General features: G+C 38.5%; 1 protein-coding gene across 1 annotated transcript in view; it reads left to right on the plus strand.

Moving 5' to 3' along the window:
* ptn (pleiotrophin) overlaps positions 1-14,460 on the plus strand; it is a 43,350-nt gene that overhangs the window by 22,134 nt on the left and 6,756 nt on the right. The window contains exons 2-4 of the mRNA XM_035673001.1: positions 4,934-5,028; positions 6,018-6,191; positions 9,389-9,550. Of these exons, the coding sequence (XP_035528894.1) occupies positions 4,935-5,028; positions 6,018-6,191; positions 9,389-9,550 (430 nt within the window). The 5' untranslated portion in view covers position 4,934. The remainder of the gene's footprint in view (positions 1-4,933; positions 5,029-6,017; positions 6,192-9,388; positions 9,551-14,460) is intronic.

The raw sequence follows: 14,460 nt of genomic DNA on the forward strand, positions 1-14,460 counted from the left end.
TGGTCTCCACCAACTCCTGAGGGAAATATATTGCTCATAAGCTGCTAAATGTTAACCAGCTAATCTAACTGTGTATGTTTGATACTCACAATGTATGTGGGTGGACCTTTACAGCTTTTATCTAATTTTCTCTAATTCTATTGAATTGAACTGAATGAAATTGAATTTAATCGCTGCTAACAAAAACAACACCATGAGAGAGGTGAGAGTTAACCGAAACTGTAAAGTTGCTATGAAGTTGCTAATTGATACTAAACCTGCTATAAAGGTGGACTGCAGATTTGGGGGATAATTAGTATTATATATATATATAAAATATATAACAATATAGATTAAAGCCACTTTAAAGAGTCTACTAAAATATTTGTGTATTTTAAACAATGTTTGTTTCTTTTTTATATTGCTTAAAGCGTGTTTTGATACACTGTATGAATTAAGTCAAAAGGCACATTTTGAGTAAAATAAATCCTAATAAATAAATAAATAAAAGCATCGCCTCAGACTGAAACAATTTATGTGTGATGGAGTCAGAGAGAGCTGGAAAAGACTTAACTTTGGAAACTACATTCTTTGATTTGTTACCTCCAGGGGCAAAGAGTTATTAAAAAAACATGTATAATTCATGTGCCACTAAGTGATATTAAAAGCATACATGTGTGTTATGATAATATTTGTGTTCATCATTAACACACCACAGAGGGGCTGTTGCATAATTACATGCTCCCGATATGCATTTAGACAAGCTCTCTGATTAAGAACTGGATTTTGAGAGGTTAATGATTTAAATTAAAGAAACCAAAATCCATTCTTCACAGAACGATAATGGCGGAAATCTTTTTCGCTCAGCCAGTACAACTAATAACCCAAGTAATTCACCTTTTCTTGGGCCTTTATAATTGATTAATTCAACTGCTCTCTCCTTTATTCCTGCACTCTCAACTCGCGCCGACCCTGGCTTTGGAGCAGATGCAAACAAAGGATATGATATAAACAGATTTATGTACTTGGCAGAGATTACGTCAGTCCTAAAGAGAGTGAGGAGAGAAAGCGTTCGTCTGTGCTCTAGAGTGGAGGAGCATCTTGTGTTTATTTGCCGGAGCTCGCAAGGAGTCACTGAAGGTCCATCGATTTGTGGCCAGTATTGGCTTTCCTCCTCCATTCCTTTCACCAGGAACCCACAGCTGAGTCTGGATCAATGGGGCAAATTGAGGGTTTGATAGGACTAATTCTCACTGGCTCATGAGCCACACTGGCCACTGGATGCTACTGATGTTCCAGCTAAAGTGACCTGCATGGTGTGAGGTTTGCAAACATTCAGTTCTCCTGTTCCCATCATAGCTCAGTGGGGAACTCTACTAGATTTCTACATTTAGACTTCAGTCTGTTTCTGTCTTTAATTGCAAACACTTAGATCTTGCATGGATCCCACTTTAATACATTTTTGACATTCAATTAAGTTTTTTTATACCATGAATTATTTTTTTTTGACCATATTTACTTCCTTTGTTGTTTGGAGGGGTTTTTCATAATTTGTAATGTACAATTCGTATTATAAAACATGAAATAAATGTATCGATTAGTTAGTAACAGAAAATTAATTAGCAACTATTTTAAATAAGAATTGGTCCAGTCATTCATCAAATAAAAATCAAATGTGACAATGTGTTACTTTTTGCTGGTATTTATCATTTTAAGTTGAATATATTTCGGTTTTCAACTGTTAGTTGAACAAAACAAGCATTTGAAGAGTAACTGAGAAACTGACAGGCATTTCTCACATTTTTTCTTACATTTCATAGACTAATGATTAATCAAGAAAATAATTTGCAGATTGATTAATAATGAAGCCTTAATATGTAATTAAAGTTACTCATTTAAATTAAGCTACAACATTTTTCTATCTTGGATGCTTAATGGTTTAAATTGTCACCATTCCAAGAGGCCAAGAGTCGTTTTTGAATGTGTGAATGTGCTGTGTACTGTTTGTCTTGCTTTTATTTACTTTGATTGTCCACAAAAGTTCCAGGATGGCACGTGAACTGCAGTTAGTTGTGCTCATACACCCAAAAAGCCCCAGAATCTTGACCTTTCATAACTAGTTTTACAATGAGCACAGTCTCTTTTAGAACCAGTTCAAACAAATTCCAACTCTAGGTTTTTTCCAAATATATTATAAAATATAATATATTACAGTCTCACTACAACCTCTGAGGTATTAAATGACTTTCTTTTATTTGAGTTTCACTTCACTAAATCTTCAGGTATGGCAATATCCTGTCTCAAATATCTGGCTTAGAATCTGGGGACAAGTTGAACAATGATTGATGACTCTTTTTCTCTTGCTTCTTGGGCATCAGCTTTGGCAGAACATTGAAATGTCTCAGAATTTTGCAAAATTCATCAGTAATTCCCCTGAAAGGAAACAAAAACGAAGGATGTTGTGACCTGGGGGAAACCGCGGTGAATTGAGCTGATAAAGCGCTCATTGCTTTAGTCAAATTATGAAGGTCTGACTCATATGAATAAGTGACTGAGTCGTGGTCAGGTTGCCAGGGGCCAAGACTTGGCAGGAAAAAACGTTGGTTGGTGTGTTCTTTCGTTTAAGCTTGTCTTCTCTTTGTCACAAGCGTCAAGCTGTAGGTGTGTCTGCTTTTGTGTGTATTGAAGAAATAGTGAGGTGGAGCATTTATGTAAAAGCACAAGTGGACATCCTTAAAGTTGGCAATCCCCAGCGCTTCTTATCAAAGCCTTACACAGGCAGCACACATGCCTGCCGAATGATAGTCAAATTCTCCGATCCACCCAGTCATCCATTATAGGTGCTGTCATGCTCTGGAAATAGGAGCTACATGGTTGGGGGAGACTTCCATTTCATTTATTGACCTCAAGAGGAGGAAAAAGCTGTCTTCTCAGAGGATTCTCAAGCACACCGGAAATGGTTAAATCACTTTAATTCCCAAGACTTATTTCTTTCTTTAACCTACTGTATGGAGTGTTCATTCAAAGTCATCTACCCTGTCTCCTTTTATGCCTGCACTGCACCAAGAACCCATCACTCTGTATGGGACTAACGGAGGAAAAGGCTTTCTTATCTTTTGAAAGGCCACAATGCCTTTCTCTTGGAAAATGATCTTTATCGGGGAGCTTTCATTAGGTTTTCTCTCTGAAACTCTTAGAACTCATTGTACGCACTTCTTACAGTTGGGATTCAATGATTTTTTTCCCTTCCTTTTTTGGGTTATGGAGATAAATAGTTTGGAATCTATTAAAAAGAGTCAACATAAAAAAAAAAAAAAACGGGAGATGGAGTCTGAAGTATTTAATCAAAACAGGGTTTGTGTGCCACAGTCGGAAAAGTATAAAATCAATCGAGTGAAGGATTCAGGCGACTTTCCCTAGCAGGCAGACTGAAGGCTCCATAAGGCTCATTATGAGTGCTGGGAGACATTAAATTCTAGGTATAATGCAGTACAATAACATCGAATAATTAAATATAAGTTTTGAATACCTGATATTGAAAATCAGAGGCTTTCACCACCGTCTGACAGGTTGAGACTTAACTTATGTGAATGTGAGTGAAATGAAAAGTTGGGAATGTTAGTTAATTCTGCAATGGGGTGGGGGGCCTCAGAGCCAGCTCATGATTAATTAAAAATGACAAATAGATATTATTTCCCTGCCAGGCTCAACCTTTCTGCAGGAATCTAAGCACTGAGGAGCATTTTTGGCATCAGCCAGGTAATTGCTTCAGTCTCATGCTGTCTCTCCTCACAGAGAGGGAGAAAGACAAAAGAGAAGGAAAGTTGAAGCGGGCGGGTTTTCTGCAATAGTTTCATCAAAGCGCATTTTGCTGGTGATAGTGACAGTAACAGCTTTCTGCTGTTCCAGAACCAACAACAAATGAATTTTTGATTCTGATAACATTGAGTACTTTTGTGATATTTTAAAAACCTTAAACAAGCTAAATAATGTCAGCAGCTCTGTGCAAACAATGGACAACAAAGAGACGGACACCAGAGACATTTTTTCATTTAAATAAAATAGAAACCTCTCAGCTGTCTTACTCTTTTCTTGCATTCTTGCAGGTGTAATCTTTTCTCTAGGCAACTAGTAAGGACTTAAAACACAAGTCTCTCAAACTACAAGCATCTGTATCTTCTTGCAGCTAAAAAGTGAATACTGACACTGGAATAGTCATGATTTTCTTCCATTTTTTTGACTTCAGCATCACTTGTATATATAGTATCTTATTCTTAAGACAAACACCTGAATCACTCTTCAGACACTTCCTATATAAGGGATGCCATTATCAAACTTTTTCCTCACCCAATACACATTCCAATAATTTAACTCAGAGCACCGATCTCAGTCTTTTGTTGAACAAAGGTTGACTTACACTCACGGTCCATAAAAGAATAATTAGCACAACATTATAAATAATTAACATTTTCAACATAATTTTGAATCTGTTAAACTTCTTGCTTCAGGCTACAGAGGGCAAATAAACAAGAGTTCTGACAAATCAAATCAAACTTGTGACTGTCTTCCTGTGACAAGGTTTCACAGAGATTGACAGAAAATGCAGCAGTGACTGACAGTGTAGTAGCAGTGCAGACAATCAAAATGTTGATATTGGAATCCAGCACAGTTGAAATGACACAAGATGAGAGATGGAAATTCCCCAGGCTATTCCTCTCTCTCATGAGACTTGGGACTATTGCTTTCCCCCCTCCTTCCTCCTCCTGTTCTACCAAAAAGCTGAACCTGTCGAGTTCAGGCACATTTTTAGGGAGTTCTCAAAAGTCATGAGTTCTCAAACAACAAGGGACATTTCACATTCAAAAATAACTCCTGAATTTGCACTGAACAGCAAACTTTGACTGTGTAAAGAAAGCAAGGTTCTCCTCTAACTATTGTCTTGTCTCTCTTTCAGAATGAATGGACAGAAGCAGTGGACACGGGTGGCCGTGATGGCGCTCCTGGTACTAACGGTGATGGCAGCTGAAGGAGGCAAAGCAGAGAAACAAGGTGAATCTTGCAAAGCTCAGGACAGATTCTTCAACAATGGAAAAATCTATAGGATGAATTTATATCTGCAGGTTTATGTACTGTATATTAATGTGGAACAGGGGCACTATTCTGTTCAGTTTGAAACTAAATCAATATTAAATGATTAAGTTTGACATGCCACAATTAAGGTGGACACTTCTACTTAATGCTGGATCTTTAAAAAAAACATAAAATGGAGCCGATGCTTCACTGGTGTCAAAATATATCACAACTTGTTTGATGATGGAGAAACAATGTCTGTCAATTAAACTCACTAACATAAAAAATGGCTCTGCCCCAGTGGAGTGACATACTGTGCTATCACTCCCGAAAAGGAAGCACTGTGAAAAATGTCCCTCTGAACAACTTATTTAGTTGGACAAAACTCTTTAAAATATATGAAATTTTAAAAAAGTAGCCGTTGGGGTAATTTGTCTTTGTCTCCTTTGAGATTTTACCGGAAACAAATAGCAATATCTTGTAAGAAGGGCAAAATAAGTTAGATAACTCCCACGTGGGTAAAGAAAACAACATTTAGCCTAATTTAAATTCAAGAAAAAAAGTTAATTTGCATTGGAAATTAGCACATGCACTTAAACCCATTACATCTGCCTTGAAATAATTTGAAAAAGCCCAAGAGGTGGTAAAAACTTTTATAAACACTGCAAGTAGCAGTTTCCATTTCTTGTATTAATAAAAACTAACACGTTTTGCATTACCAGAGCTGTAGATGTAAGACTCTTGCCAGAACTAAAACCTAACCCCTTAAATACATTACTTGACACTTGACTAAAGGACTCTGCTTCTAAAGACTTGCGACTGCATCGTGCCCTCAAAAACTTCATGCGTCTTGAGACTTGCTTTGACAAGAGTTGTCACTTTGAAGAAGTTGCACTAGTTTCCGTTGACTTAAACTCACCCCAAAACTATGGCAATATTGTAGAACTGGTGTATGTTTGGCCCTACAGGGAAGAAGGAGCGCAAGTCGGACTGTGGGGAGTGGCAGTGGAGTGTGTGTGTAGCCAACGAAGGGGACTGCGGACTGGGCACCAGGGAGGGAACACGCACCGGCACCGACTGCAAGCAGACCATCAAGACCCAACGCTGCAAGATCCCCTGCAACTGGAAGAAGAAGTTTGGAGGTGAGGGAGGACTGTTCAGACCAGATATTTCTTAGTACATATCTAAAAGGTCTAAATAGTATTTAAATAATTTACCACTAAAAGATCCAGAGAACAGAACCCTCTTTCTGCACAACTGCATGACTCCCATCTCGCTCACCCCACACAATCCCCATGATGTATGCTGGCCTGTCATTCACAAGAACAATGGTCCCATTTTCACAATAGGAATGAGTAAGCTAGCTAATTAGAGGTACAACAGAAATGTCTGCTGAGGACGTGATACATCGTCACAGAAAACACAGGAATAATCATTCTGCTTTGTCATTTGCTTTTTGGGTTTGAGACTGTGCAGCCTTCACAGCTGAAATGTCTTACAGTGACAAGCCTCAGGGACTTTTGTTCCCCCAGTAAGGCCTGTCAGGCAGGAGCCTGCTGCTCTGCAATGAGCCTGTCACAAGTGATGAACACACTGCAGGAAATAATGGTCCTGCTAACTGGCTATATAGATTATAGCAGCAGAAGTTTTTGAGAAGTGGCAATAAGTTACATGCCTCTGGCCTCTAAATTGTGGAAAGTTAATTGAGAAAAGAGAAGTAAAGAGAGACTAACTAGCCCTTTTTGTGTTGTAGAGGCTGAAAAGGAAAAAATGTTGCAGAGTGAGCCAGAGTCTTTTTTTATTTAGGATATTTTTGCAATTAAAAAGATAAATAAATACTGTAACATTTGGTTCCTACGCCCCACAAAATGTGTCAGAATTGGTGTGAAAAGACCCTGTAATTTAACCCTGGCAGCCAAACCTGGATACAGATATGCTGCTGCTCAGCAAAACTGTGTGTCATTGATGTAAAGACTATTTTGCTAGTGGACTAACAAGCTCAGTGTATCCTTAATTATGGGACTCATTCCAGACTAGATCCAGAGCATGAAAGATCTGACATCCAACTTGGTAAAACTGTTACATCTGCTTACAATATTAAAATTACAAGAGATCCTTAAAAACAAACAAGTAAAAAGTAAGGTAACTGTGGTTTTACATTTGCAGCACATGGCCCAAATAGTTCTTTGCAACTCACAGGAGTGCAACATAACAATGCAGGGAAAGTATAAATGTGCCTAAAATAGGAGGGTGTGCACATCACTGTAGGGTTGCCAGCAGCATGACCCAGAAAAGAGGACAACTGTGTGGGGTTGGTGACATAACCAACACTACAGCTAATGGGTTTCTATAGACCACAGATATACTTGTACATTGAATGCACACAAAGCCCAAAACAGAGCTTAGTGATGTTTATTAGGTGATACAAGAAAGGGAACAATATTTAAATCTGCAAGAAAATAAATTTTTCTTCAAGCCATTGAGGTCTGGGTCCCTTATTAAAGGGGCACTCCACCCATTTTACACATTAAAGTCAGTTTACTTGTCATAGCTAAAAAAGTATCTAGTTATGTTAAATAAGTATAATGTGGATCTGAATCTATATTCTATTTGTTAAAAAGATACAAAAAACATAATAAAAACAGTCTTTATTAGCATCATTTTTGTATTGATTATTATCATTAAAATATTACTATCATTATTATGGAGATTTAAGTGTGAAGATGTGTGTAAAATATAAATAATTCTGTATCATACTTCATCCGTTAGGGATAAGCGAGTACACCCTTATCTGTATCTGTTCAACCAACTAAATTATCTGTATCCTTATCCATACTTGAAATGGGTGGGGCTTAAACCAGATGTGGGTGATTTAATTATTTAAAAAACAAACTCGGAAATAAGTTTCAGAGCAATGTTTTTAATCACAAGAGTAAGAGAACTAGTTACAGAACAACTTTAAAAATATATGTATATATAGGTTGTTGTATTTTGAAGTATTGATATAGATGCATTTCACTCCGATGATACTCGTACTCGTATAAAGTACTTAATTTGTACTGGAAACTTGTTTCAGCCGAGTACTTGTCCAATCCATCTTTTTCAGCTTTTCACAAACTAACTCTGTTGCAGGTTTATGGAGAAAGTTATTATTTCTATCCTAAAAATACAAAGTCCTGAGCAAATATTTGACACTGAATTTATTTAATTTTTTTAAAGGCAGGCAAAAATTCTACACGATTAGATCTTTTCCAGTCATTCAGGACTGCTGATGAGTGGGTGTGTACAACCATTCTTTTGCCTACTTGTATGTGACACCTTAAGGAGGACATGGGCTGTCTGCCAAATTCCCAGGAGCCAGCAAGGAAGCCCTCGCTCTCTCAGAGAGACAAATTATGGAGGAGCAGGGTTTTAAAGTTGGATGCTCAGGAAGTCCCTGTAGGATTCTTGCAACAATGGCCCTGTCACTCCCTCTCTTCGTTCTCCATCCCTCTCCTCCTCACCCCTTCTTTCCCCTCTCCCCTCCTCTGATGAGCACCCTGGGATCTCAGAGGTAGTGAGAAGGGGTCCAACGCTTTCATGTGAGAGGAAGCTGAGGAATGAGTGTCACAGCCCCAAGGGAGCCTGGCTAGAGTGGCAACAAAATAATGGAGAGAGATATGAGAGACATGGACATACAGTACACAAACTCACATACACTCATGCGCGCACACACACAGGCTTCTTCAAACACATTTCTATAATATACACCCGCCACTGCTGCCATTTTCTAGAGTAATCTTGCATCCTCTGGGGTTAAGTTTAAGTTGGGTTAAATTTAATATCAAAACGAAAGCACATATGTGAAATTTATTTGAGTTGCTGTTGAAAGTATAAGATTGTATCTGTCCATTATCTCCAAGATGAACAGGAGCCAGGCCATTGGTTACATTATCGGGTGTCGTCATATAGGAAATACAAGATAAAGACTGTGAAGTGCCATCTGTTTCTGTTAGCACAACGATATAAGCATCTTTTATTTTGTTGCTAATAAGAGGGTCTGGTGTCGAACTTTTAAGAGAACTCATCTGTGGATCTTGGACAGGAGAAAATAGCCAAGTAAATTAAGAAGCGCTCATCAAACAGTCATTCACAGTGTATGACGCACAGCTCCTCAGGCTCAAGGGGCTCGTTTCAGTCACTGATTGCAATTGAGTGCTTATTAAAACAAATATATCGAAGCTGCATTGTCTCATTTTACCAGGTTTTCTCCTTGATCGCTGCCATTCTGTGCCTCCTCAGAGCTACTTCACTAGACAAAAGCATCTAATTGAGTATCTGATTTCTTTGTGTGCTATAGGGGAATGCAAGTATGACTTCCAGGCTTGGGGGGAGTGTGATCTGGCGACGGGGAAAAAGAACAGGACGGGTGTACTGAAGCGAGCGCTCATGGATGCGACCTGCGCCGCCACTGTCACAGCCACCAAGCCCTGTGGGAAAATCCCCAAGACCAAGCTGCAAGGTAAGCAGAGAGTAATAAATCACCCCTAGATAAAATGCACCTTTGCTGGACATGTTTAGCTTATCGGCTACAGGTATGTGGGTGAATCACCGCATCCACAAAAATATGACACAATGTGAAGATATGATATTTTACTTTTAGTTTCAGAACATAAACAAATGTTGAATGAAAACACATTTTGGAGAAATGACTCCTTCCTTTGCATGCCCTGAGGAAGAAGATTCTTTCTTGTGTTGGCACGGTTACATTTATTGAAGAAATCAAGGTTTTATCCTTGAATATCTGTATTTCCAATAAAATGTAATACACCCAAGACAAAGCCAAGTCTTTTATGAGACTCATGGCCTCCTTGAACCCAAGATGGAACACAGTAGCCTTTCTGGACTAGTTTGAAAGCTGAAGTGTTATATACTCTCCAGAGAAATCACATGTCATTCGGTCGGTTTGGATCAAAAGCAAGGCCCACGCAGAAACAAACTGATGATTTACGAGATGTAAATCGTTCCAGTACTTTCTTGCACTGTCAAATTATTGTAAACAGTTACTGGGAATGTTAGATTAGTTGGTTTGTTTAATTAATTATAGCTGAAGGGATGTTTCCATCTTGGGTTTCTCTGTTTCTTCAGCCGAACCGCTGATATTCCTCCTGACATGCTTTTATATTTTGTAGCGTGTATTTTAGTTAACACACAGGTCAAAACTATGAAATAAAATAATCTAAATTAAATTTAAATAAGATAAATTAACATCAGTCTATGTATCAAGCTGTATTTGAGAGTGAACTTTCTCTATCCTCTTTAATTACTGTGTAAGTTTTATAGGTATTTATCTTGTCTCCTGGCACATCTCAGATTGATTGCATCTCGGCTAAATCCAGCAATCCCTTGCAAATGATTTTAATCTCAGTCAATGCTAGCTAGTAATTCACATTCACATTCAATCCACCATGAGTATGGTGGAAATCCACCTACTTAAGTACTAAGTTGAAGCAGCAAGTGACAGTGTTAAGACAAGGGTGAATAGGTTAACTCACTATTCAACTGTAATTGCATGCTTTTAGCTTTCGTCAGTCATGTCAAAGAAACTGCAGTCAGGGAACTCTTTTGCTTCTACTTCCCACATACGGAAATGACCAGTTCTTGCAAAACTCGAGCTGACACAAGATTTGAGCTAATGGGAGAATATTAGATAACCATGTGGACATAAGTAGAATATATTAGTCTGCTTGGAGAGATTGGTGTAAAACTGGTGATAAGAAAGCACTCGATTCAGTCCAAGTGAGTCGGTGCCCTTTGTTAATTATGTAAACAAGGATGTAACTGACCCACAGTGAATGTCCCATTGTCCAAACAGGATTATAATGAGTGCAGAATTGCTGCCAATGGTAATAAACTGCACCCTTATCAAGCTCAGCAGATGACATGTGTGCACACAGGGTTCGCACATGGAGTTTGCTTAACCTAGCTGTCACTTCATCAAACAGTCACAATCAAGTGAGGCCCCAAATTACCATGATAAGACATTGTGAGCACTTCTGAGACCTTTTTTTTTTTTTTTTTACTACAGGGTGTCTGCAGCTGCAGTGCTGCCAGCTGTAACATGTCTGTCTGCTCCACTGTTTGTCTTAAGATTTCATGCTAAACGCTATTTGACTTTCAAAGAAGGAATCTGTTGAATTTTTCACTCGGTAGCACATCATTAATGCATTATGACAGGAAGTTTCTTGAGGAGCTGTACTGTACTTGCCATCTGTGATTCGTTCCATGCTTTATATACACAACAGGATGCTGCTGTTAAAACATATAGATGTATATAATGAATAATATATAATAGCAGGAAGGTGTATCATATTGTGGGGGATTTTAGAAAATACTGAGCGTCCCTCTTTTTGTGCTGTAATGAAAAGAAAAACGACAGCATCAATCGTTTCAGCAAATAATTGCATATGATTATGTTAAAGTGACCCCTAATTGCCATAGGAGTTGACACTCTTGTCCATTGGGAGCAAAGGGAAATTACAAATGACGTACTCTGCTGTTAAATTTGTAGGACTTGTTGTGTAATGTCCATCTATTCATTTTCTACATTGATTTATGCTGTTCAGGGGGATGGAACCTATCCCAGAGTGTGAGTGAGAGTGAGGAAGGGTACACCCTAGACAGATCAATCTATCAGTGTCCATCACACTCATATTCACACTATGGTCAATTTACTCGGTGCCGTAGCATTGTTTGGATGGTCCATTATTCCGAAACCCCAATAGTCTGGAAAATGTCCCATTGGACTGAAATCCTATCATACCAAAAACAAATGGCCTTTGTGGCGAAGGCCCCTTGTTCCAAAAATACACACTCTGGTATTTTCAAATTATATTCGTAACTTAACTGATATATCTAATGTACTTAGTTTAATGTAAACCATGATCTTTTCCTAAACCTAACCAAGTAATTTTGATGCTTAAAACTAAACAAACTGCAACATTTCACAATGTTAACCTCGTGTTTACGTCCCTTCCTGCACATCCAGATGGACTATAGGGAGAAAACTCCAGGGAGAATGTGTATTTTGGGAAAAATAGACCTTCATAGCAGTTGTCTTTTGTTTTTTGGGATAACGGGCTGTTGGACAAATGGGTTTTCAGTCCAATGGGACATTTTTCGGACTATTGGGGTTTTGGAATAATAGGCCATTGGAACAATGGGCAATCCCCAGATTCTTCAGATTTTTTAATTTGCTACTGTATGGCATAGAAATTCAAGAAAATTCTTAAGGAAAATCAAATGTGAGGTCCGAGGTTTCGAGGATAAGCACGAATGCATCCACATTAATCTTTGATTATTCTGCTTTTCAAATTTAATTACTGATGTTTCATTATGCAAGAATATTGATGCAGATCATGAACTTTTCATGTTAAAAAATGTAAATGAAGATATATATATTTACATACTGTGGATGTGTGAGTGTGTGCACATGCAGATTAAAATGTGTTTGGTTTTGCAGTCATGTGTGCAGTGCTGCATACCTGCACGCATCAATTCTAATGAAAGCCAGCTGCGTGGATGCAGAGTGACAGCCTGAGAGGTGTGAGAGCTGAGGGCAAAAGAGAAGCAGAGCAAGGATGACAGTGGCCGAGATGAAGGGAGGCAGTTGGGAAGAGAGACCTTGCTTTCTGAGCGATGCGAATGCGTGATGTGCAGTGTGATTTCCCATGTCTGCCAGTTGGAAGATAAGCCCTGGAAAGCAGAGGGGTTACTGGGAAAAAGAAAGAGGGGGTGCTGTGCACAATGAGGTGTGTACAGGAAGGGGAATTGTGTATGCTTTCTGTGTGTGTCAGGGGATGGCAGAGATACAGTCCACAGCAGAGGGATCAGAGGGCTTATGAAAAAAACCACAAATGTTTGGCTTTGGAGTGACTGAGATGGAGAGAGGAGAGGCTATCTAACCCCCTGGCTAGGAGCAGAGATATTCCCGGCCAAATCTGCAATTCTGAACAGCCACCTTGGGTTTGGGAGATAGGTTTCCCCTGTCTGCAGCAGGTTGCTGTGATGGAGGTAGCATCTGTCATTTGCAGATTCTGGAGGAGACAATGCTAAGAGGCACCTTGGGAGCGATCTGAGATTCAGAGTTGCGTGTCTTTGCTGTCTAGCCCAGGTGAAACACAGACCCTGCGGAGCGAAAGAGAGAACAAAGAGTGACAGAAATGAAACATTATGAATGCCTGTAAAAACCTCAAGGTCCCTGCCTTCTCTTTCAGCAGAACAGGAGTGAGTAGCGTGTGAAGGAGTGTTTGGACGCCAGAATTGATGTCAGGTTAAACAAAAGGCTTTTTGGAGATATTTCTGGCATGTCTGAGTTTATTTGGCATTTGTTTGTGCCATTCTTTCTGTTCTGATTTGAAATCAAAGACATAAATTCAGAGCCACACAGATTATTATTATTATTGCGCTTAATATGTGAGCCATATAAAGGCAGAAAGTAACTGCAGAAACTTTTTCACACATGTGTATCTCGAATAGCTTAATGTTAATGCATTTTTTAAGGCTTTTCTTCCTAAAATACACAGACCATCACTTTGAAATTTGTCCAAAGGCAGAGCCTTTTCTAGACATCTTACACCAAAGTGCATGGAAGAAAACAATACTTTCTTGTCCATATGAACTCATTGACTAGTATAGTTAATTAATCTATAATTTAAATTAACACCTAGTTAATGTGGTTAGCTGCAAATTTCACTTTTGCTTTTTTTAAAGAAAACAAGTCAATAGCATTATTAAATTAAATTGAGGATTGGGATTGGGATTTTTGTGGTTCATGGTCACGCCACCAGGGACTTGGAAAATTACACATTTTTTTGGCATAACATGCTTTTATATGTGGTAACATAAATGCAGTGGAACAGAAATATTAGATACGTTTTTCCTGTATTATCATATATTATTAGGTTATTAATGCATCTATATGTTATGCAGTATTTTGATGTTGCAGCTAGTTAAAAATTAATTTTAACTACTTTATGTAATTTCCATAATTTGATTTAATGTTTTGTGTGTTAAATATTAATCTGTAAAGTTACCACGTGTCAAATACATTCAGCAAAATAAACAAATGTCAAAAAGTCAGATTCTGCTTAACTCAGTTTTTAACTGAAATATGTAGTGACTGTGCTCTGGCTCAGACATGAGCTGGAGAAGGCAGCAACGGGGCTGATTATGAGTCTGTCAGTAGCAGAGAGGAGAGCGAGCAGCGTCATGTAATGTGCAAATGCAGCAGACAGTACCAGCCTGGAGTACTCCAGTCCCCATCTCATATATGGAACAGATACAACAGAACAAGAATGAATCAATTTCTCCATCTATCTCTAAGGAGCAATATATGCTGACAAAAACAACAGAGGGAGAGAGAGAGAGAGA

This window comes from Morone saxatilis, unplaced genomic scaffold, assembly GCF_004916995.1.
Source record: "Morone saxatilis isolate NCDOM2014 unplaced genomic scaffold, NCSU_SB_2.0 Contig10, whole genome shotgun sequence".
NCBI lineage: Eukaryota > Metazoa > Chordata > Actinopteri > Moronidae > Morone > Morone saxatilis.